General features: G+C 37.0%; 1 protein-coding gene across 3 annotated transcripts; it reads right to left on the reverse strand.

Moving 5' to 3' along the window:
- Positions 1 to 4,404: 4,404 nt before the first annotated feature.
- Positions 4,405 to 21,162, reverse strand: LOC142547640 (putative F-box protein PP2-B12). Of its 3 annotated transcripts, none has more exons than XM_075656016.1 (3): positions 20,689 to 21,162; positions 18,790 to 18,908; positions 4,405 to 4,973 (listed from the first exon to the last, which is right to left on the reverse strand). In XM_075656016.1, exons 1-3 carry the CDS (start codon positions 20,935 to 20,937, stop codon positions 4,508 to 4,510), a joined length of 834 nt encoding a protein of 277 aa, XP_075512131.1. In that variant the 5' UTR covers positions 20,938 to 21,162; the 3' UTR covers positions 4,405 to 4,507. The 3 variants fall into 3 exon arrangements, with proteins under 3 accessions (XP_075512131.1, XP_075512129.1, XP_075512130.1); XM_075656014.1 differs by having other exon boundaries at positions 4,406 to 4,982; XM_075656015.1 differs by having other exon boundaries at positions 4,418 to 4,979; positions 20,689 to 21,159.
- Between the last annotated feature and the right edge of the window lie 178 nt (positions 21,163 to 21,340).

Raw genomic sequence — 21,340 nt, forward strand, 5'->3', positions numbered from 1 at the left:
TCAAATTAATTTCAAAATATGTCATTAATCTATTCTTTATAATGCCTTCTCTCTTCCTAGTTAAGAACATAAATCAAACGTGAATTAAAAAAAAAATTTGTACTAGAATCGATGAATTTGATTCGGGGAGGGATTTGAAAGATTAATATCGAATAGTCAATACCATTAAAAAATTGCATCGTTTGATAAGGGGTGGTATTTGAAATCCATTTAAATTTTATCAATCCAAGCAATTAAAAAAATTTGAAATTTGTCATGTCAAATCAATCGATCTAAGCATGACATAATATTACTTAACTTTGTATGTTGTAAAAGAGACGCAGTGTGTGACATTTGCACCCCTTCTCACCCACAAAGCCATATCAGCTTGGGCGTTAAACTCCCAAACTCCAATTTGGCCAACCCAGATGTTTCTTTTTTTTAAAAAAAAAGAAACTTTGTTTTTCCAATTTTTGTAAAAAATATCCCAATGGTTTAAATTTTTTTCTTTAAAATGCATGTTTCATTCCAAAAATTCTGAAGGTTGGTATTTAAAAAAAAAAAAAAAAAACTTTAAACGACTTGAAGATGAAGCAGATCTCATGACAAATTAGTATAATGATGAAGCTGATGAACTCATACAACCAACCACCAGGCCAATGCTCAAACCGATGATTTCATGATTATCTCCGAACAAATTTCGAACTACATGACAATTTATATGTTGTATTCATTTTATTACAAATTTATAATAATATTTTAATTATTAAAAATAATATAATTATTTATTTTAAATAATAATCATTTAAGTTGTGTAAATAAAATTGTAAATATATATTTATTTAATGTAAAATAAGAATAAAGATGAATGAGTGTATAGTGATAATAACAAATAATGAGTGCTAATATTAAAATGAATATGAGAGAATGAATGTGTTAATGTGAGAGAATGAATGTGTTAATAATATGTATAAGTGACATATGTATCTAGTGCTTTTGATGAGGTGGTATGTACTATAATACGAACCAATGCCACAATGCAGACGCCCTAAAAATTGATATGACACAAATTCTTTTAAACGTGGGTCATTCTAAATCCAGGCACGATATAACAATTTTATGGGATTCAGAAGTCTTGATTATGATGGATCTTCCATTAGGAACCAAATCTTGGAAGCAAATGGATCCTGAAATGCAAGTATAAATTCGATGAAAATGTCGAACAAAACTAGGTCAGATTGGTGACTAAAGGCTACAGACAAAAAGAATTACTTCATTTTTTGACACGTATTCATCGATATCAAGAATAAATTTCATTTGTGTGTTCATAGCAATTTCAACTTTGCATAACCTTGAGACACATCAAATAGATGTTAAAACCGTATTCTTGAATGATGAATTGAAAGAAGAAATATATATATAAAAAACTCGAATGTTATATTGTTTGGGGTCAAAAAAAAAAGTATGCCGACTTGTTAAGTCTTTATATGGGATTAAGCAGACGCCCAAAGATTTTAATCCCTAGTGTGACATTAGTAATGGCGATAAAAGTTTTGTCATAATTTGTTGTCTTCATCATGTCTTGATTACTTCTCATTATAAGCATGTAATCAACATATAAACATAATGTCACAGAAGAGCCTCGTGTGCCCTTAATATAAACACATTTGTCACACTCGTTAATCTTAAAATCATTTGATAACATAAATTTGTCAAATCTTTCATGTCATTATTAGGCCGTCTGCTTAATCCCATATAAAGATTAAAATCTTTAGGACTTCGGAAACAATTGTCATGTCTCAATCTCATTATGTTGAGACAGTCTTGAAGAAGTTTAATGCATATGACTCTTCTCCAATAAAGATGCATATGGGCATGAACATTCATTTGGGTAAGAATAATGGGGAACCAGTATCCTAGCTGAAATACTCTATAATTATTGGAAGTCTTATATACATCACAAATTGTACTTAACCGAACATCGCCCCGTGCGATAAATAAGTTGAGTCAATTCACAAAAAATCCAAGTGAGTTTCATTAGAAGGCTTTGAATAGGTTGCTTAAATATTAAAGACACCTTAGAGTATGAGTTGCAATATACTAGATACCATGTAGTGCTAGAAGGATATAGTGGCACTAATTTGATTTCTGACACCAAAGACTCTAAATTAACTATTGAATATGTTTTTAGCATTGGTGGTAGCATAGTCTCTCGAAAGTCATCAAAACAAATTTGCATCGTTATATCTACAATGGAATTTGAATTTATAGTACTAGATAAAGTCGCAGAAGAAGCATAATGACTTCACAAATTTCTAGAGAATATTACTTATTGGACCAGCTAGACTAGTGACTTCAATAATGATATACTGTGACAGTCAGTCTGCAATTGCAATGACATGAAATAGTATGTATAATGGTAAGTTTTGTCATATTCGTCGAAGACACCATACCGTGCAAAAATTGATCTCAAGTGAAATTATCACTATTGATTATCTCAAATCAAAGATAACTTGGCGGATCCGCTTACGAAAGTCTTGAATATAGATTAAGCATATAGCTTGTCAAAAAGAATGAATTTAAAACCTACAAAACTAAATTTTCATAGTGTTAACTCAAGCTTGTTGATTGGATATCCCAATATCTTAGTTCAACGAGACAACTAAATTATGAGAACTTGTACTAGCACTTGGAATTACTTCTTTCTCATTCCTAAGACGAAGAGTATTGTTTTCGACAAATGTAGTGAGTATACTTTTGTACTTTTAATGGTTCCTTCGCTTATAAAAACACGGAGTATTAGAATAATCTTAAAAAAATGACAACATATGTAAGTGAGGACCAACCGCCTCAACGAAATACTTATGAAGCCAAGATGCGTTTTATGACCAAATTGGACAAAATTGGAAAAACCAAATGAAATTATAGGGAGTTATCATGTATATATTGTTTTCTTGTTTTACATAAACCACCACGAAGTTCAAGATATTATGTTCACTTCGTGACCTAGTAAATCTGACGATACTCTGGTAAGGAATGTTAAAAGCCAAAAGCTACTTATTCCATGAAAGAATGTTGCCATGTAATCTCTCTTTCGACATCAAGTACATTCTTGCATTAATCTCATTAATGTGAGGATTGTTGAAATGTTTTTAAACTTAATGAATATAATTTAGGCAAAGAAAAAGACAAAGAAATCTCGAACAAAAAGCCATAAATGAAACATGCGCTTGAGGGAAAGCGTTGGAGCTCCCAAAAGGGGCGCTGGTCTGGAAATTTCCAGGCCTTAGGTAAGGTGCCAGGGAGCCCAAAAGGGGCGCCCTAGCGTCCCATCTGCACAGGAAAGACGCTGAGACTCCCATTTTAGGCAGCTCAGTGTCGCAGGTGCGGTCTGGGCTTCTTACCAAACGAAAAATAAATTCCCAATTTTCGAGTCAAACCCTAACCCTAAGCCCATTCAATTTCCGATTTCCTCCCTGCCACCCCATCCGATGATTTCATCAGCGCTGCCGTTGACCGTCACCCATGGACGACCACTCCTCGCACACACGCACCGCCATGCAACTGGCCGGAAATTGAAAATCATCCGAAGATCGCACAGAAGCAACGATCAAATTTTCCCAGATTCAGGCCATATGATGATGATTCACGGTCGGGTCTTAGTGTCATCGTGATGGGGACATCTAGGCGACCGTTTCCTTTCGTGGCCACTTCTCGATCGGCTATAAATAGAGTGAACGATGGCCATATCTGAACCAGAAAATCGAGTAGAACATAGGTTCGATTTTTTCGGCCAATTTGAGGACTTAATTTTCTGACCAGTGGTGGTTTACGATCCTCCCGAAGTGGGCTTTCGGTAGGTGGGTCCAATTGCCGGGTTTGGGTTTCGGACGGTGGCCGGTGATGATTTAAAAATTTTGGTTTTGTCCATTTTTTTTATGAATTTCGAAAATTGCACAAAATAACAAAATAAAATTTTCAAAATTTTTTCTTAATCGTATCAAGACGGAGGTAAAAATTTCTCTAATATTAAATGTAAGAAATTCATTCATGTTTAAACTTAATAAACATCATGCTGAATGTGGAAAAATAAATCGAATGTTATATCCAGCCATTGAATATGAAGAATACCTATGAACACCTCATTTGAATTTCTTCGAGTTGTTTGTGAGTCTCCTAAATACTCAAAACCTCAAAATTATGGTTTTATGTAACTTTTGGTGTGTATGTTTAGAGATCTCAAAACTATTATTTATAGAAAACTCGTACCATCATCGATTAAGTTTAAATTTAAATTGTGTCATATCAAGATGAGATATTTTGAATTTCAAAATATGATAACATTATCAAAATAATCAAAATATAATCAATATAATTTATCAAGTTATAATTTTACACATCTAAATTTTTACAAATCTACTAATAGTAGATAACATAAAATTTGTGCATGATTAAATCTTATAATTATAATCATATGTGCCACTAGATAGGATAAGATTTTATAACTTAATAAATCTTTTCCAACAGATTATGCCATCACGATTCTTGATAGGCATTGTTTGGAAACAATGGGATTGTCACTATATCTAAACGATGGTCGGAACTCCACGCCTCCAACAAGAAGGCCGCTTTTCAAAAAGTTCCAACTCTTCTCGAACAGCCTAGCCTCCACCTCCCCGTTTTCTCCTTGACCAATGTAAAATCTTCCGATTTCTACCTCCATCCACCCGTCATCTCTCTTGACCACAGTCGAGCCTCTCCTGTTCTCCTCTGGGTCAAAGTGCACGATACAGGCTCGTTTTTCAGCATCTTTTTCGGGCTCATCGTTAATGAAGCGGACCATTGCCTTGGCTGATTCAAGACCCTTCAGTTTTTTGGCTAGTTTGAATATTAGATGGGCTTCATACGTTTTCCTTTGGGGAAAGACTTGTGATCGGATCTTGCAGCGGATATCCAGCCACCATACTGCTTGAAGCTCTGCCACCTCTAAGAATCTGTCACTACTTGGGGGGAAAATAAGCAAAATTAGATGTTGGAACAGTAATTTTTTAAATGAACAACTTAGTATGTTTTGAAAATATACAAAACATAATTTTTAGGAAATTCATCCATTTATAAATTGGAATACTTTTACATGAAATCATTTTACTCAAATAACCACACCACGATAATTTCCTTCATCAACTTTCAAAAAAATTTTGTCCATAGTGGATAACTGATAAGCACGAATTATATAGCGTTTTAGGAACTTTATTTTGTTGTATTCTTACTTATCTGGCATTTTTATTCCGAGTTTTACGCTTAATTCGTTTTATTATTGCTATTTGCATGTTTGACCAAAAGATGATAAAAGCCAACGAAAGGGAAAGAAAGTCAAGCTTCGCGGAAAATAGCACAAAGACCTTCTCCAGACCCTTACACGGACCCTGTGTAAGGGTCTGTGTCTTAGAAGCCCGAAGAAGACAAATACAATGCCTACACGGACCCCATGCCGGACCTATACCTGGGGTCCGTGTCATTTATCCTCCGAGAATGAGAAATCCAGTTTCTACACGCACCCCGAGACGGACCTCTACACGGGGTCCGTGTCCAGTGTTTCCCGGAATAAATTTTGGACAGAATATACACGGACCCCTTCCCTGATGCATGCACGGGGTCCGTGCCCTTGAGATCAGATTCAGATTTGGCGAAGATTTTTTTAGAGATTTTGGGGAGATATGGATGAGGACTCGAAATATAACAATTTTTGGGGGATTTTTGGAAAGAGATATAAAAAGAAAAAACCTAGGATATGAGGAGTTTTGGGAACTTTTTAATTAAAAAAAATGAATTGCAGAGAAAACGGCGACGGCTTGGGAGAAAAGAGAGAAAACCGTGCTTCACACGCAAGATTCGCGCTCCATCGCTGAGATTTTGTCCTCTCTTGTTTTCTTATTTTTATTCATGAATTCGAATATTAGATTTTCTTCTAGTTTTGAATTTATGTAGTAGTTTTTCTTGTGATCGGGACCACGATAGGGATAAATTATTGATTTTGTTCATTCATTGGATTATTTGATTTATGAATTAATTTCATGTTATTGATTAATGTTTGCGTAATTTTCGTGCTTTTAATTTGGCCAATTATTTGCATGTCTGTTGTTCGATCTTGACTCGAAAGAGAATATATTGAATTTAGCTTCAAAAATATTAATCAACACACGGTTAAACCGACTAGAAATAATATTCGGTTTCAAGGTGCGATTTTGGGCGACAGCTGTGATTCCATCGTTGAATAATGCGTTTTTGTTTAATTAAATTCAATTAGAAATAATTGGACTGTTAAATGAAAATATGATTATAAACTCTACAAATAGATTTATAGTTAAATTAGAGAATTTTATCGTGACATCAATACTCTGTGGTTAAATAATTCCAATGCATGACAATAATCAAAGTTTGGACCGTTGTGCGTTCCCGGTCATTTTGTTGAATTTGAAAATTTCCCAAGTTTCAACATGTTCTGCAAATTCGATCTTAGTTATTAATTTAACATAATTCAATTTAATTTAACTAGTTTAAATTATCATCAAATCACTTGTTATTGTTTGCCTAGATTAAATCAAATAATTTAAATCTCAGTACTTAAATAATAGTCTCTGTGGGATCGATACTTGGACTTGTCGTCCATTTACTATAACTTGACCAAGTCCACTTGCTAGATTTATTTCCAACCGAAATCGTCGGTCAAGTTTTGGCGCCGTTGCCGGGGACTATTTGTTTAATATTAGGATAAATTATTTATTTGAGACTAGGCATTTATTCTTGGTTCTTATTTTATTTTAAACTTTTTTTAGCATTTTAATTAATTTTGTTTCAAATTTTTACACTCTTTAGGAGCTTGAATTGTGCACTTGAATTTTGATTGTAGGAGTCTAGCTCGTGTTTTATGAGCCGTGCTAAAGGCTTCGAAAATCTAGTGCCACTTGATCTAGAGATTGAAAGCACTCTCCGCCGCATCCGTAGAGCTCGAAGGAACAACAACTTGGCTCTTGAATTCGAATATAAAGAAGAATCTGAAATAGAACTTAAACCAGAATTTAAAGACATGGCCGGAGAAGAGGATGGGCGTACTTTAATGGAGCTCCATAGACCAGCGTTTGGAGGTTATGGTTCTAGTATTGTCGGCCCTACAATTCAAGCGAATACATTCGAACTTAAGCCGACCATCATCCAGATGATTCAACTCCAAGTCAAATTTGGAGGATCACCTTCTGAAGATCCCAATGCACATCTGGAGAATTTTCTGTCGATCTGTGATACAATCAAGTGCAATGGGGATGAGTACCGATGTCATTCGTCTCTGACTATTCCCATTCTCCCTACAAGGAGAGGCTATGGAGTGGCTTCGAGACCTTCCAGCTGGTTCTATTACTACATGGGATGGATTAGTCGAGGTCTTCATGCACATGTGTTTTCCCCCAACTAAGATTACACAATTGCATAATGAAATCACATCGTTTAGACAGAGAGATGGGGAATCATTGAATTCAGCATGGTCAAGGTTTAAGAAGATGTTAAGAATGTATCCGAGACATGGTTTTTCGTTAGGCCAGCAGGTTGAGACGTTCTCTTACGGGGTGGACCCTTCTGTGAGATCTATGCTTGATGCAGCAGCGATCGGTAGCCTATACAGAAAAAGACCAAACGCAGCGCTTGAAATCATATCTAATATGGCAGAAAGCAATGTAGGCTGGCAAGACAACAGAAAGGAGAAGAAAGTCGGATTCCTTGAGATGGATGCTTTGACAGCGATCACAGCAAAGCTTGATGGATTGACACATCAGATGGCACAGTTACAAACAAATAGATCAATACCAGTCAAGCGAGTAAATCAAATTCAAGGGAACGCTGAGATAGTTGGTGGATCATCTAGTGACATGCATGTCATGCCAGATATGTATTGTGAGGGAATACAGTGCTTTGGAGGGGACTCAGTGAACTATGTGGGAAACCAAGGTCGACAACAATATAATCCATACAGTTTCTCATATAACCCAGGGTGGAGGAATCATCCGAATTTTAGGGTGGAGGCAATCAGAAAATTCTGTTGAGCAACCATATTTCAATCCTCCACAACATCCTACACAACAAAAGCCTCCTCAGCAACCACCTAAACCTCCGCAAGGTACTGGACCTTCTATGCCACCCGGTTTCAAGCCACAAGATAGCAAGTCGAATCTTGAGGATATGTTAGCCAAGTACATAGCCAGGAATGAGATGAGATGACAAAATCATGATGTCATGATGCAAAGGGTGGAGACTCAACTAGGGCAGTTAGCGACACAAATGTCTACACGAGCTCCGGGTTCACTACCTAGTGACACGGAAAAGAATCCGAGGGGTGTCAATGCAGTCACGGTGACATCTCCCATAAAGCAAGATGTAGTTGATGTTGAGGAAATGTGAAAGAAAAGGGGTCATCCAAGCAAAGGTCCGAGGACGCAAAGGAGAAAGGTAAATCTGTAAACTCGAACCCCACTAATGATATTAATTCACTCCCGTTTCCCCAAAGAGTAAAGCAACTGCAACTGGATACTCAATTTTCAAAATTTCTTGAGATTTTCAAAAAGCTGCACATAAATATCTCATTTGCAGAGGCTTTAGCTCAAATGCCCTCCCTATGCTAAATTTCTTAAAGATATTTTATCGAACAAGAGGAAATTAGTGGACTTTGAGACGATTAAGCTTTCGGAGGAATGTTCTGCAATTTTACAAAATAAATTACCGCCGAAGCTTAAGGACCCAGGTAGCTTCTCTATTCCTTGTACCATAGGAACTTCAAATTTTAGTAAAGCTTTGTGTGACCTAGGTGCAATCATTAACTTAATGCCGTATTCATGCTTTGAGAAGCTGAAAATAGGTGAAGTAAAGCCAACTACAATTTTTCTACAATTGGCCGATAGATCAATTAAATATCCCAGGGGAGTTGTAGAGGATGTGTTGGTAAAAGTTGACAAGTTCATTTTTCCGGTTGATTTTGTTGTGTTGGATATGGAAGAGAATCGTGAGATCCCTCTTATTTTAGGTAGACTATTTTTAGCAACTGGAAAAGCTCTGATAGATGTACACAAAGGTGAGTTGGTGTTGAGATTGAATGATGAGAGTGTGGTGTTTAATGTTTTTCAGTCCATCAAATACCCCAATGATACATCTGATTGTTTTAGAATTGATGCTACTGACGAGTTCGTTGAGTGTGGTTTGCAGGGATTGATATGTGAAGATCCTTTGGAAGTTTGTTTGACCCATACATGTCCAGGAGATTTGGAAAATAAAGAGATCGAGGAATACGTACACTATTTGGAAGCAGGCAGGACCGATTTCAAAAACGGTAAACTCTAGGATTGGGGAGCTTGGGCATGTCCCAAGACCCTTAAAATCATCCATTGAAGAAGCCCCAATCCTAGAGATGAAACCTCTTCATTCTCACTTGAAATATCTATTTTTGCTTAATAACGATAAACTGCCAGTGATAGTTTCCTCTACTTTGACAGGGACGGAAGAAGAAAAGCTGTTGCGAGTTCTGAGGAAAAATATCAAAGCCATAGGTTGGAGCATTGCAGACATCAAGGGGATCAGTTCCTCAATGTGCATGCACAAAATTCTGATGGAGGCTGACCACAAGACATCTACCCAACCTCAAAGACGTCTAAACCCGGCTATGCAAGAGGTGGTCAAGAAAGAGGTGATAAAGCTACTGGACGCATGTATTATTTACCTGATTTCTGATAGTAGATGGGTAAGTCCAGTAACAAGTTGTTCCGAAAAAGGGTGGGATCACAGTCGTAAAAAATGAGAACAATGAGTTGATTTTTACCAGAACTGTTACAGGGTGGCGTGTTTGCATTGATTATAGAAAACTTAATGACGCCACCTGTAAAGACCATTTCCCTCTTCCTTTTATTGATCAAATGTTGGAAATGTTAGCTGGACATTCTTTCTACTGTTTCCTGGATGGTTATTCGGGTTATATGCAAATTCCCATTGACCCTGAAGATCAGAAGAAAACCACGTTTACTTGTCCTTACGGGACATTTGCATAAAAACGAATGTCATTCGGTCTATGTAATGCACCAGCAACTTTCCAACGATGCATGATGACAATATTTCATGACATGATTGAGGACTTTATTGAAATATTCATGGATGATTTTTCTGTCTTTGGCTCTTCGTTTGATACGTGTTTGATTAACCTGTCTAAAGTCTTATAGAGATGTGAGGAGTCAAATTTGGTTTTAAACTGGGAAATATGTCATTTCATGGCGAGAGAGGGAATTGTGTTGGGACACAAAATTTCAGAAACTGGGATTGAAGTTGATAAGGCAAAAATTGAAGTAATTGAAAAACTCCCAGCCCCAACAAACATAAGAGGAGTGCCTAGTTTTCTAGGCCATGCAGGGTCCTATAGACGCTTTAAAAAAGATTTTTCTTGCATTGCTAAGCCTCTAACCAATTTGCTGATAAAAGATGTGTGCTTTGATTTTTCCGATGAGTGTGTGCAGGCATTTCAGGTTTTGAAGGAGAAATTGATCACCGCACCTGTGATGATAGCACCAGATTGGGGGTCACCATTTGAGGTGATGTGTGATGCAAGCGACACAGCTCTAGGGGCAGTGTTGGGACAAAAAAAAGAGAAATGTATCCATGTCATCTACTATGCCAGTATGACACTATCAGCTGCCGAACTGAACTATGCCAGTACAGAGAAGGAGCTTCTTGCTGTGGTTTTTGCTTTGGATAAATTTAGATCATATTTGATAGGGAGCAAAGTAGTAGCGCACACTGATCATTCTGCCTTAAAATACTTGATGGCCAAAAAGGATGCAAAACCAAGGCTCATTCGCTGGATTCTTCTGTTGCGGGAATTTGACTTGGAGATAATCGATAGGAAGGGGACAGAGAACCAAGTTGCAGACCACCTCTCGCGTTTGGAGAATCCAAGTCAAGGTAATGAAATTATTCGCGATGATTTCCCAGATGAACAACTTTTTGAGGTCAACAGTTTACCATGGTACGCCGATTTTGTTAATTATCTTTCCAGTAAGTTCATTCCTCCCCATTTCACTTATCAGCAAAAGAAGAAATTTTTCTCAGATTTGAAATATTATTTGTGGGAGGATCTTTATTTGTTTAGAATATGTGCAGACGGTATAGTCCGGAGATGTATCCCCCAGGAAGAGGTAAGTGAGATTTTGTTTCATTGTCATGCTGGTCCGGCTGGATGCCATTTTGGGGCAACTAGAACTGCGTCAAAAGTCCTCCAGTCTTGTTTTTATTGGCCTACTTTGTTTAAGGATGCGCATGAATATGTTATAAAATGTCCAAATTGTCAGCGCACATGTAATATCTCTAGGCGACATGAATTGCCTCTCAATAGTATTTTGGTGTGTGAGATATTTGATGTGTGGAGTATAGATTTCATGGGTCCGTTCCCAGTTTCTTTCGGGAACAAGTACATTTTGGTGGCTGTCGATTACATGTCTAAGTGGGTGGAGGCACTTGCATGCAAAACTAATGACTCTAGGGTTGTCTTTCAATTTCTCAAAAAAAATTATTTTCTCACGTTTTGGCACACCTAGAGCCATTATTAGCGATATGGGTACTCATTTTTGAAATAATCAATTTGACAGTCTGTTGGCTAAGTATGGGGTCCAACATAAGGTAGCCACACCTTATCACCCTCAAACGAGTGGCCAAGTCGAGGTATCGAACAGAGAACTTAAACGCATTCTTGAGAAGACTGTCGGTGCTTCAAGGAAATAATGGTCTAGCAAACTCGACGATGCACTTTGGGCTTACCGCACTGCTTTTAAAACCCCCATTGGCATGTCTTCATTTAAATTATTGTATGAGAAGTCGTGTCACCTACCCGTAGAACTTGAACATAAGGCTTACTGGGCTACTAAATTCTTGAATTTTGATGCTAAAGCCACAGGTGACTAGAGAGTGCTGCAACTAAATGAATTGGATGAGTTTAGGTTGGATGCTTATGAGAACGCCAAGCTTTACAAGGAAAAAACCAAACATTGGCATGATCAAAACATCGTCCATCGAGAATTTGTGGTGAGACAACTGGTACTATTATACAATTCTCGACTGAAGTTGATGCCAGGTAAGTTGCGTTCACAGTGGTCAGGACCATACACCATCACGCAAGTTTTCCCTTACGGGACAATGGAGATCACTAGTGAAGCAACTGGAGCTTTCAAGGTGAATGGGCATAGACTGAAGGTTTATAATGATGGTACCATACCCAATGAGCCAACCACCATGGATCTGCAAGATCCAAACTGAATAAGGGAATATAGTCGGGCTATAGACTATAAATTTAGCGCTTGCTGGGAGACAACCCAGTGTTTAGTTTTATTTTTTCTTTCATCTTTTAATTTCGTTTTCTTTCTTTTTGTTTTATGCATATCTCATGAGCTAATCTCAGTGAATGGGTGTGCAGGTAGGTTATTCGCTAGCGGTGGGATTTCTCAAGTGTGGGGATTCTATTAGGACCTGCAGACTGAGAACATCAAATAGGCCAGGGAAGTTTTTGTACATTTCTTGCATCTTGTGTGCTTGATCGAATTTCAGTTTTGATGTATAGATTTATAGAATTGTACATTCCTGACCTCGCATATGTGTTTGGTTCGTAGTGTGTAAGGAATATATATATATATATATATATATATATTTAAAGGGGGTTTTGATTTCCAGAGCCTACACGGACCTCTCCCCGGACCCCTACACGGGGTCCGTGTCCACGAATTCAGAACCTGCCGATTTTCAGTAACTACACGGACCTGTACAAGGATCCAATCACGGGGTCCGTGTCGTCTAATTTTCACAGCTTTCAGAATAAAATACGCGATTTCAGTCGCCCAAATCCCCAAATCGTGACTACGCCTCTCGCCGCCTCCAGCCGAAACTCGTCGCCTCCCTCAACCTCTTGCAAACTCGCACCACAGCCGACCACCACCACTCAACCTCCCGTCGCCGGACACCTTCCACCACCATGCCATCACCTCTTGTTCTCTTCTCGGTAAGCGTGGCTATACCTTGATTCCAATACCCGCTTATCCGCATTGATGATTTTGTGCCACCCGCATGAGTATTGCACATTAGTTCGATTATTGATTGGGTGTTGATCTTCGATTGTTGGGTTTTGAACTTTGTTTGTGTCACGGTTTAATTGTTACCGCCTTCGGGATAAATTGTTGGATTGCTGTGATTGATTTGTTGGGGTGTTTGAATCTATCTGCTTGAGTCGAAATGCCTCCTCGCAAACAGATTAGTAAGCGCACCCGAGGCGGTGCTTCCTCATCTTCTGGTTCCGCTAGGTTGGCATTTGATGCCTTTAAGTTCACCAGACGAGATAATTTTGAGTGATACTCGGCACTTAATGAGAACTCCATGATCGTTGAAAGTTCCGTTCATCCACGGATCAATCACAAAGTGCCACTCAGGGCAGAATTTGATAAATTTGGTTGGGGACCTCTCCTGGACATCACCGGCTCTTATTACCCTGAGTTGGTATGGCAATTCTACGCGAATTTTGAGGAAAAAGACAAGACCGGGATGCAGCATATACGTACTTACGTCAAAGGGGTTACTATTAAGTTAACTAGCGCATCTCTGGCCGCTATTTTGAATGTCCCCAATGATGGGCCTCCGGTGGTCTTCAATCAGTTGGATCTCTTCCTGTCGGACATCACTTTCCGAATCCCTCAGGCGCGGAGCCATCTACACTATTTCACATCCCAAACCGGCTCCCGCACCAGCGTCCTTCCGACGTCCCTCCCGCTGCTTGATCGCCTCATCTGTTACTTCACGGGAGCGAATATCATTCCGAGGAAGGCCGGGAACAATGAGGTCCGCCATATGGATCTATATATCATAGACAAGATGTTGAATGGATTGGGGGCCATTCCTGCTATCCCGGTGGCGTCGATCATGATTTCCCATATTCCTTTAGTCGCCCACATTGATCCCACGAAGAATAGGACGCCATATGCCCCCTTTCCTTATCATCATCTCCCGGATTTTGGCAGCCTACAGTGTCGATCTCACTGGTGAGACTTTCTTCCTCCCCACCTCTACACAGATGCTCTCACCCCAGGCTATGCAGGGCATGTACTTCATTTTCAGGCAGGGTGCTTGGTACAGAAATCCCGGGAGTCACCATATCAGTCCACATCCCCGTGACCCACCAGTGCCTCCCCCTACAGCTGATGAGCGAGCCTTGGAAGATCGAGTGGAGGAAGAGGCAGCATTGGATGCCCGAGCAGGACCTCAAGTTGGTTTGCCCCCACGACAGCTCGCCCCGAGAGGTACTCGTCAGGTATTCTCGACCATATTTGACTGCATGGACGACTTGCGCACCCGATTGGCTCGACTTGAGCACCATGCCAGGACGCAGTCGCATTCAGATGATATCTATGTGCCACCTTTTGACAGATCCACACTCGATGACCTTGAGGATTTGGACGTGGGATCCGACGACGAGTAGTTAGCTTGTTTATTTTATGACTTGTGGAGGCTTTGGATCAGTTTTCTCATTTTGTGCTTTTCTTTCAGATGTTGTTGTTCATTTTATGTCACTTATTATTCATGATTATCATCTTTTGGGTTTATTCGTTTGCTTATGTGCCTTTCCTATTTCCGTTTTACGTTTCTTTGTGTATTCGATGTCGTTCTTTTCAGGAGTTGATGATTGCCATCACATTTTCACCACTTACTCGACATTTTTTCAGGGAAGTGTTTTTTGATTTAATTGTCTTGCTAGTTCAGTTTTCATCACTTTACACTGAGGGCAGTGTCTATTTCAAGTGTGGGGGTGGGTCATATTTGTTACACATCGTTGCACAGCACTTAACAACACTTTTCACGTAGGATGAGACTATATCTAGAGAAAGAAATCTTGTTTTACATGATAACCGGATTAATTTGTTAGATTTTGGATCACCCGGGAAACCGTTTCATGACTAGTATTGAATGAGAGGAGTCGTAGTTTCAAGGAGAGAGTCAGACATGAACCAGTTTTGTATTGACATTTCATTCCATGCACGTGGTCATATTTTTGCTCATTGATGGTGAATTGGTGCAAGGTAAACTTATGTTTAAAAAAAACTGAAAATGGAAACAACCTAGAACTTGTCTGATTAGCCCTCGAAGCGAAATACGAACGATTGTGACTTAGGGATGATTTAGGCGATCTTTGGATCGTTTGAGCCTTTCAAGCCTACCCCGATACATCATTTATTGTCTCTAGTAACCTTTCTTAAACCTGTAAAAATCGAATAGTGTGTGTCAATGACACACAATTAGACCTCATTCGTAATTTATTCAATGTTCCACATCAACCACCTAAATTTTAGCCTATACACTTCTGTCCTACCAGAACTTTGAGAGAAATAAACCCTTCGAGCGCTTTGAAGTGTTCCAAAACTCAAATGTGTGGAAAAGACATATTTGAAGGAGTTGTTGAATTACCTGTGAATGAAAAGAAGTGGATTTATGGAGAAAAAAAAAGGTGTGAAGTGTATGGTATTGAAAACACCTGAAAAATCTGTGGGTGAAAGTTGAATGACAATGAAAAAGAAAGGAGATGATAGAGCTCTAAAGATGATAAAAATACAATAAATTGGTGGCGAGTTAAAGGTTGAATGAATGCGCAGCAGGAGTATGTTTATTTTCTCTCACTTTTGATTCCCATGCCGTTTATTGTAGCCGTGAACATTGGCCTTACGTTATAAGTTTGAAAAGACCTATTAACCAAGTCATGATCGTTCAACATTTAGTAGAGAGAGGTATGAAAGTCGAGCATATGGGGCGTTTCGAAAAATAAAAAATAAAAAAAAAAGTAAAAAGAATATAAAAAAGAAAAAAAGAAATGATGATGAATATAAGTGATCCTGAAACCAAGTAGCTGTTGATGAGTATGAGTTCTGACTTGTACACTACACACATCTTGTTCTGTTGATCTTTACTGGATAATGTTTGAATCTTAAATTGCGATGAACACGAATCTTGTGATATTCGAAGCATGATCTTTTGACCGGGGGTGATAAAATTTGATAAATTGAAAAGTTTTGATTCTATTACTTTAGTTCTGAATCTAAGATATGTCTCATCTTTATTTCATGTCTGATTTGTTCGAGGACGAAAAAATGTTAAGTGTGGGGAAGTTGATAAGCACGAATTATATAGCGTTTTAGGAACTTTATTTTGTCGTATTCGTGCTTATCTGGCGTTTTTATTCCGAGTTTTGCGCTTAATTCGTTTTATTATTGCTATTTGCAGGTTTGACCAAAAGATGATAAAAGCCAGCGAAAGGGAAAGAAAGTCAACCTTCGCAATGCCATGTCAGAAATACCCGAAAAAATAGGAAAATAGCACAAAGACCTTCTCCAGACCCTTACACGGACCCTGTGTAAGGGTCCGTGTCTTAAAAGCCCGAAGAAGAAAAATACAGTGCCTACACGGATCCCATGCCAGACCTATACCCGGGGTCCGTGTCATTTATCCTCCGAGAATGAGAAATCCAGTGTCTACACGGACCCCGAGACGGACCTCTACACGGGGTCCGTGTCCAGTGTTTCCCGGAATGAATTTTGGACAAAATATACACGGACCCCTTTCCTGATGCATGCACGGGGTCCGTTCCCTTGAGATTAGAATCAGATTTGGCGAAGATTTTTTAAAGATTTTGGGGAGATATGGATGAGGACTCGAAAAATAACACTTTTTGGGGGATTTTTGGAAAGAGATATAAAAAGAGAAAACCTAGGATATGAGGACGAGTTTTGGGAACTTTTTAATAAAAAAAAAATTGCAGAGAAAACGGCGACGGCTTGGGAGAAAAGGGAGAAAACCGCGCTTCACACGCAAGATTCGCGCTCCATCGCTGAGATTTTCTCCTCTTTTGTTTTCTTATTTTTATTCATGAATTCGAATATTAGATTTTCTTCTAGTTTTGAATTTATGGAGTATTTTTTCTTGTGATCGGGACCACGATAGGGATAAATTATTGATTTTGTTCATTCATTGGATTATTTGATTTATGAATTAATTTCATGTTATTGATTAATGTTTGCGTAATTTTCGTGCTTTTAATTTGGCCAATTATTTGCATGTTTGTTGTTCGATCTTGACTCGAAAGAGAATATATTGAATTTAGCTTCAAAAATATTAATCAACACATGGTTAAACCGAATAGAAATAGTATTCGGTTTCAAGGTGCGATTTTAGGCGATAGCTGTGATTCCATCGTTGAATAATGCGTTTTTGTTTAATTAAATTAAATTAGAAATAATTGGACTGTTAAATGAAAATATGATTATAAACTCTAGAAATAGATTTATAGTTAAATTAGAGAATTTCATCGTGACAGCAATAATCTGTGGTTAAATAATTCCAATGCGTGACAATAATCAAAGTTTGGACCGTTGTGCGTTCCCGGTCATTTTGTTGAATTTGAAAATTTCCCAAGTTTCAACATGTTCTGCAAAGTCGACCTCAGTTATTAATTTAGCATAATTCAATTTAATTTAACTAGTTTAAATTATCATCAAATCACTTGTTATTGTTTGCCTAGATTAAATCAAATAATTTAAATCTCAGTACTTAAATAATAGTCTCTGTGGGATCGATACTTGGACTTGTCGTCCATTTACTATAACTTGACCTAGTCCGCTTGCTAGATTTATTCCCAACTGAAATCGTCGGTCAATAACCATAGAATCTCTTCATCCTATGACGAAATATCTTGACATTTATTTTATGTCCAAATTTGCTCATCAATAATCCTAATTCTCATCGTTAGAATATAAAATATTGTTTAGGACACACCTCATGTGAAATCAAGCTTTTGGAACAAGCAGTTTCAGGGGTCAAATGTATAAAGTCTTCCCGCTAAATCCTGGGACGAGGTCTCGGGTTTGGGACGAGGTCTAGGCATTCAAGGCATGCATTTTGTGCTTTCTAGTTTACATGTGTGGGATGCATTAATTATAAACAAATGGTTCAACTACCTCAAATGAGCTCAAAAATTTGGGAATAGCAGTTTAAATACGGAATCAGAGCACACGGTCAAAGGTTCAAAACTCGTGGTTTGCAAGGACACATGCATTTCTTTAAGTTGTTCATTGATGCCTTTTTGCCTAATACCCAACTAACTTGCATATGTACGTTTTGGATATTGTTTTCGGGCATACATACTCCGATCTCCGGTATAAACATCTAGATATGAGTTAAACCAATAACTTCTGTTTGAACCACATCCAACAATCTTGAACTTTTGGCACAGCCAGTTTCAGCAATTCAGAATCATTGAACAAAGAGGGATTGATTTTTCTATCAAAAGTTCTTGGCGAATCTTAGCTTTCCACCCCCCCTCTCCCTACATCCCTATCTCATACATGCAATATTTGAGTCGATGGACAACCTTTAGAATTCTTCCAATATCTCCCAAAGAAAATATTGAATTGAATCCTTAAACAAATAGGATTGTCCTTGTTTCTGTTTATGCTAGGTTCGAACAAATTATTATACCGTGCTTCTGTCTAAGGATTAGTCTCACACTTTCACAAATTTTACAAACCAGAATTCTTATGCTATGTTAAGAGAAATTGATCTCTTATGATCATAATTTCCATTCCTAATATTGATTCTGGATGTACTTCTTAGTGGGAATTAAGTTTCTTTAAATCATTTCAAATTTTAAAAAATTATCTTCCAAGAAAAAGTGAAAAGACAAAGCTAACATGAGATACCAACTAGAACCTGGAATCAGTTTGAGTTGTCCATTTCCAAGATTGAGAATCTTCAACTGATGAAATTTCAAGTCCTCTAGCTCCAACCACATAACAACTCTTTCCAGTTCTTTGGTCCACGAAGACTCTCTGTTTCAAAGCTCGATAAATTTGCACTTGCATTAGTCATAATATACGACGAGGAACCTAGAAAACCAAGGGAAAGGGGAGAGACGATCCAAAACGTAACTACTTGCAAAACTCGGTATTTTTGAAAAATTACACGTAAAATTTTAATCTTTTCCGTATATATAAGAGGGGTGATCACACCTTTCGTTCGGCGTCCACCCTGCATATATTAACAAAATACTGAAACAACACGAAAAATTCGACGATTTTTTTTGTTAGGAAGGGCGTCTATCTTAGAGGTTTGTCATGAGTGAAGCAATGATAGCATCAACTCAAATTTTAACAAAAATAAAACCATTGATCATTTTCTTCTTGAATGTTACAAAAAATTGCTTAAGATTTATGTTTAAAGAAAAAAACTAAATTATATAGTTTTAAAAGATTAATGTATATGATTTAGTATACCCTTCATTTAAATGAATAAAAGTGTTGAAAATTGGAGAAAGAGGAAGGAGATGGGCCAGCAAGACGAGGATGTCACCATCAGTCAAAAACTTTTAAAATTTAGTACGAGTTGTTGAGAAAAACTTCCAGAAAATACATTAAAAAAAATATAAATTTTTGGGTTTTGGTAAACAACTTTCAATTTTTTTCAAGTTTTGTGCTATTTTGTCGAAGTAAAAACTTGAAATCGAAAATATTGACGTGATACTAAAAATATTGACATTACATAAAAAATGAATGATTTGTTGGATTTCGAATCAGCAATTGTACTAAAAAATAAAAAATTAGTGTATCAAAACAAAATTTGAAAAGTCAATGGAATTAAAACTAAAAATTAATATTCTTAACTCGACTAAACTCGTAACCGACCTAAGTTAGGGGTGTCAAATTCGGGTGGATTCGGTATTACAAAAATTTTCTTAACTCTAACCAACCCGAAGATTATGAACCCAAACCCAAATCAACCCAACTAGCCCGACCCACGCCACCTACTCTAAAAAGTTTTTTAAAAAAAATATATGAATTTTTTAATATACAACTATTCAAACATTATTATTTATTATTTAACAAAATAATTAAATAAACATTCAAAACATAATAAATATTTTAATTCAATAAAATTATAACAAAATATTGTATAAATATATAATAATTATGTTTTGTGAATTTAAATATTTAAATTTAATTTTAAAAATTGTATAAACTATTAATTACTTCTAAAAAAATAATTGTTTAGCACGTGTAAATATTTTATAAAATAAATATCACACGATAAAAATTAATGAAATCAATAACAATAAAAAAAATATTTAAACATGTCAAATTAATTTTCAATAAATTATTTTAAAAATAAATATTTGATCATACATTCTAATTTATAAATAAATTTATAAATTTAAAACTAAGCTTGTAGAAAATTTAAAATTTGCTTAATATGAAAAAATTAACAATTTTTTTAAAAAATAAATATTATAGATTGAAAATTTACAATATGAATAAAATAATTCAAACATATAATGTAACTATATTTCTTAATTTTAAAAAAAATTACTTTTTTTTTACCCGAACGAAACCCAACGTAACTAACTTTTTCAAGTTTGATTTCAGGTCCAGTTTGAGTTAGATCCGAACCCAAAATTCCTAACTTTAATTTGATTTTTTTGGGTAAGCTGTCAGATTATCTAGTCGGGTTCGTTTTTGACGTCCTTAACCTAAGTTGTCTGTAAACAAATTCAAAGCTACCTCTCAAACTCTTTGAGCAGATATGGATCGTACTTGGAACGAAAAAAGGACTTACCAGAGACTCTGATCTCGCCATTGTTTCGTGATCATTCGGGTGAACAGCGGGGAACTCGAATGTCTGACTGAAAGAAAATGACCCATTAACGACGGGAGAATTGTAGGCAGAACTAGCCCGGAAACTGGATGACGCAGAACTGATATAGCTGACGGACTCCATTGAAGGCCTCATAGCCATTCGCCTGTTCTCCTCGTCGCGCATCACTGCTCGCACCAATCTCTCCCAGTTATCGTAGTTTCGAGACATGATTAATTCTCAGCTCAGCAAATGGGCCTCTAGATTCTCGAAGTCTCACGTTGATTTCAGCAAAAAAATTTGGAGATTGTACGAGTGTTAGAATATCTGCTTTTGGAAGACGAACTCAAGTTTGGAAGCGCAAGTGAATATGTTTAACGTAAGAAGAAAATTCAGGGAATTTGGGGGAAAGAGAGGTTAGTCGACGAAGCAACTACGTGTGGCTTTTGGTTTATTAAATTTCTATGTAATTATGTTAATTGAATTTTTAAAATATTTTTCTTGAATTTTTATTGTATATTATATTTTATTTTTATTAGATAAAATAATTTTTTTAGTTAAATTAGGATGGGAAAAGTAAGAAACATAGATTAGATAACCATGATGAATAGTAAAGATACGAGTAGGTCTCTTG

The sequence above is a fragment of the Primulina tabacum genome, chromosome 5 (genome assembly GCF_025594145.1).
Source record: "Primulina tabacum isolate GXHZ01 chromosome 5, ASM2559414v2, whole genome shotgun sequence".
NCBI classification, from domain to species: domain Eukaryota; kingdom Viridiplantae; phylum Streptophyta; class Magnoliopsida; order Lamiales; family Gesneriaceae; genus Primulina; species Primulina tabacum.

What these genes read in the sequence shown, in the direction of transcription:
- LOC142547640 (XM_075656014.1), bottom strand. Translation starts at nt 20,937, where the DNA reads ATGTCTCGAAACTACGATAACTGGGAGAGATTGGTGCGAGCAGTGATG. An exon ending in TGGCGAGATCAGAGTCTCTG is followed by an intron (nt 18,909 to 20,688) that starts GTAAGTCCTTTT and finishes GCTTTGAAACAG; the next exon opens with AGAGTCTTCGTGGACCAAAG. An exon ending in ACAACTCAAACTGATTCCAG is followed by an intron (nt 4,983 to 18,789) that starts GTTCTAGTTGGT and finishes TTTCCCCCCAAG; the next exon opens with TAGTGACAGATTCTTAGAGG.